Source organism: Myotis davidii, unplaced genomic scaffold (assembly GCF_000327345.1).
Source record: "Myotis davidii unplaced genomic scaffold, ASM32734v1 scaffold370, whole genome shotgun sequence".
NCBI classification, from domain to species: domain Eukaryota; kingdom Metazoa; phylum Chordata; class Mammalia; order Chiroptera; family Vespertilionidae; genus Myotis; species Myotis davidii.
Genome location: NW_006288615.1, coordinates 14433143 through 14436708, shown reverse-complemented (window position 1 = coordinate 14436708; position 3566 = coordinate 14433143). Strand labels below are relative to the sequence as shown.

The 3566-nt window shown below is 51.9% G+C and overlaps 1 protein-coding gene across 1 annotated transcript; it reads left to right on the top strand.

Moving 5' to 3' along the window:
* Nucleotides 1–3: 3 nt before the first annotated feature.
* On the top strand, nt 4–1384 carry HOXD9 (homeobox D9; the record flags this gene model as incomplete). Its single annotated transcript, XM_006760697.2, has 2 exons — nt 4–79; nt 431–1384. Coding segments are annotated over 2 exons (318 nt in total), but the record flags the coding sequence as incomplete, so codon positions are not given.
* Nucleotides 1385–3566: the final 2182 nt, after the last annotated feature.

Here is a 3566-nt window from a genome sequence, read left to right as displayed (position 1 = left end):
GACCATCCGAGCCCGGGCTGCCCGCTGAAGGAGGAGGAGAAGCAGCATCCGCAGCCGCCACCGCAGCAACTTGACCCAAGTAAGTGCAAAAGAAATTGCCCCCTGATTTATTGCTGAAACCTGTAAGGCTCGAATGTGCAAAACTGATAGTTTTACTAACCTATAAAAACGTCTAGCCGCCTACCCTAGCCGCGGCGAGCAACACGCATCCATAAAAAAGCTTCCCATAACAGCCTACCCTGGGTGCGCGGTTCCTACGGCAAACAGAGCGCGGGCATGAAGGCTTTTTATGATAATTCCCCCAAGTTGTGAAAAGCGACCATCCTTGGTGAAATTAATTTAACGACCTCTCCCCCCCCCCACCCTGTCGTCTCTCCCCACCTCCCCTTCTCTCCGCTTCTCTCCGCTTCTCTCCATCCCCTCTTCACAGACAACCCCGCCGCAAACTGGATCCACGCTCGCTCCACCCGGAAAAAGCGCTGTCCCTACACCAAATACCAGACGCTGGAGCTGGAGAAGGAATTCCTCTTCAACATGTACCTCACCCGGGACCGGCGCTATGAGGTGGCAAGGATTCTAAACCTCACAGAGAGACAAGTCAAAATCTGGTTCCAGAACCGGAGGATGAAAATGAAAAAGATGAGCAAGGAGAAATGCCCCAAAGGAGACTGACCCGCCGGCGAGGTGCCGGCAGGACCGCTCTGCTTGGCACAGGCCGTGGGGCTTTTTCTTTGTGGGTGCTTGATTTCCAGAAACTCTCCAGTGATTCGGACGTTTTACCCCGTTTTTAGGTAGAAGTGACTGTGTGGTCGGTCTCTGTGAGGTATTTGGGGGACTCTGTATTTGCTCGCTTATGTGTTGGAGAAACCGAGTGTCTTGGGGGTTTTGCCCTGCCCCGCACCCTCCGTTTCCTGCCCGGTTGGTTCCTTGGAAAATGCTGTGTTTTGTGAGTGCACGCGGGCTTGAACAGCTCTCTCCTTTGTAAATGCCCTCCATGTTTCTGAAAAGTGCTGTAGTGTAGCCCCCCCGCGCTGCTCGAGCCGGAGCCACACGCGCCTCACTCGGGAGAATGAAGGCAGAGGATCACAGTGCGGAGGCCCTAAGAGGCCCGGCCGGGTAGCCCAACGGTTATGAAAGCCCCCTTTCCTGGGGAGCCTGTGACTGAGACCTGGAAGGAAGCCCAAAGAGGAGCCCAGGGCCTCCAGGGGGGGCGGAGGGGGGTATGGTCAGTGCACTGGAGGAGCCGCTGTCACGGGAGGGCTCCGCTCGCGTGGGCGGCGGCGGGCGTTGGCCCTCCCGGTTCCTGCCTGAGGACCAGTTGTAAATGTTACCGCTTCCTACCAATAAATGCTGACCTGATTAAACGGAGCCCAGAGACTGCCCCCGAACGCTGTGTGTGTCTGCTTCTCTGTGTCTCTGCAAAATGTCACCCTCACTGGACGCCTCCCCCATCCCTGGGAGGGAGACGCTGCTAAAAATCCGGGGGCCTTCCACCTCGGGTCTCTCTCATGTGCTCCCCAGTCTCCCTTTGTGTGAGCGCAGCCTAGAACGCAGCACCTGGGTGGCCCTTGGCAGCTCATCCCTCCCCGGGTTTGCTTCCAGCACCTCTCGGACTCTGTGCCCCGGACCCAGCGACAGCCTCACCTCCGTGCCCCGAGGAGCGGAAGAGCCCCAGAAGCCAGGCCCTCACTCGCTGGGGCTTTGGCACACCACACCCCATGAATCCCTCTGCTCATGGGGTCCCAGCCATGGATCCCCCCACCCCCAAACAAGGGAAAGGCAACTCTGCACTTGCTCTGGGGAGCAGCTCCTCCAGCTCCGCAGGGCGGGCTGGCTCCGGGAGGCCTGAGGCGGCAGGGCTGTATGTAAGCTTCCACCCCTCCCCACTGGAGCCCCAAAGTGACCTCAGCAGATCAAAATGGTCAAGGCTCTCTTCCGCAGAGGACCGCCACCCTCCCCCGACCCAGTTTCTGTGTGCATTTAGCTCCCAGCGAGGCCCTCTGCGGGCCGCATTCTGGGGCTAAAATGAAGGTCATTGTAAGTGAGGGTTCTGGCCCTCAGCTTTTGCAGGCCCGAGAGGTTGAGGCGCCGGGGCGGCCTGGGCTGGGCGGAAGGCAGGGGCAATGGCAAAGTTGGGGGGGGTGGTCCTGATGAAAGAGGGGACTTGAAGGAAAAGCAGAGGGGGGCTGGGAGGGAAAGCCAAGGCCCAGATCCGGCCGAAGGTGCTGCGTACCCCCGCCCCTGCGGCCAACCGATACCTAAGGGCTCTTTGAAAACAGGAAGAGCCAAGGTGTCATAAAGCCATCCAGCCGGCGAGACGTCTGGAGGTAATGGGTTTACGATAGGCCCGGCGCTTCGCTTTGAAACCGTCTCATTTTGATGTTTGTGTTTGTAGGAGAAAAGGAAAAATGCAGACAAAAACTGGGTCTTAAAATCTGGACAATAAAATATAAACAAGACTGTGTTGGACCAACAAGGCAGGGCCTTGGGAGCGCCGGGTTAGGTTGTGAGCACCTAGGAAATAAAAATGGGGGTGTGTGGATAGGAAGGAGGAGATGATGTATTTCTGATTTTTCAAATGGTCTGGGTATTAGAATTAGCCTACGGTGGATGGCTCTTTATAATATTTGACTATGGTCCAGGTCTAGCTTGTTCTTTTTGTTTGTTTTAAAAGCGGCCTTTTATTCGGAGGTGGGAGAATTAGTGATCTTGGGTCATTTACTCAGGCTGAGGGTCCCCCAGCCAGATGGTGCTTGAGGAAAAATGGAGTTACTTAAATGCCTTTTTACAAAAATATCTGGCCCTCCACTCCAAATTTCACAGTGAAAATATTGTTGGAAATTATATCTATTTGCTTATAGAAAATAATAGTTACTGCTGAGTTGGAGGAAAGGATTTTTGAAAAAAGGTGGATCTTGCAGGAAACACCTAAGCTGATTAAATTCTTTACTTCTTTAAAATTTTCAAGTGGAATGCTTCGTCAATTCATTCCATTCTGTGACTTTTGGTACACATTTAAAATCTCATTTATTGTCTATACACGTTCCCGTGAACACGGGCCCGATAAGGCTTTTCCAGACAACCACTGAGAGATCTAGCAAAAAGTTTTTAATTTGGTTTCTCCACCCCATTGCCCAGCGAAATGGACCTGAAGTATTAAAATTACAAAATTAAAGCAGCAAATACTCATGATTTAATGCTAAGAGAAACAAACTTTAAAAGAAAAGATTACTAAATTAACTTGTACATTTTTAGTTTTTGAAGTTCCTGGCTTCTCTGAAAAAAAAATCCTGTTGCAGTTGATAGTTAGAACTTCGCAATTTTTTGTTAAATCTAGTCCATCCTATAATTGTTACTGATTACATAATGAAACCTACTGTGTCTGGCAAAGAAGGCTTGAAAACTTTTGAAAGACACTACTGGAAGCTCCTGGGAGCACAGACATACTTGGCATTTAGGAGCCGCTGTTTGCTGCGCTTGATTTGTTGACAATCAAAGGGATGAAGCATTATCAGCCTCTGCGATCCAAGTCCCAAACTGAAGAACTAGATTGAAATTGGTTTGAG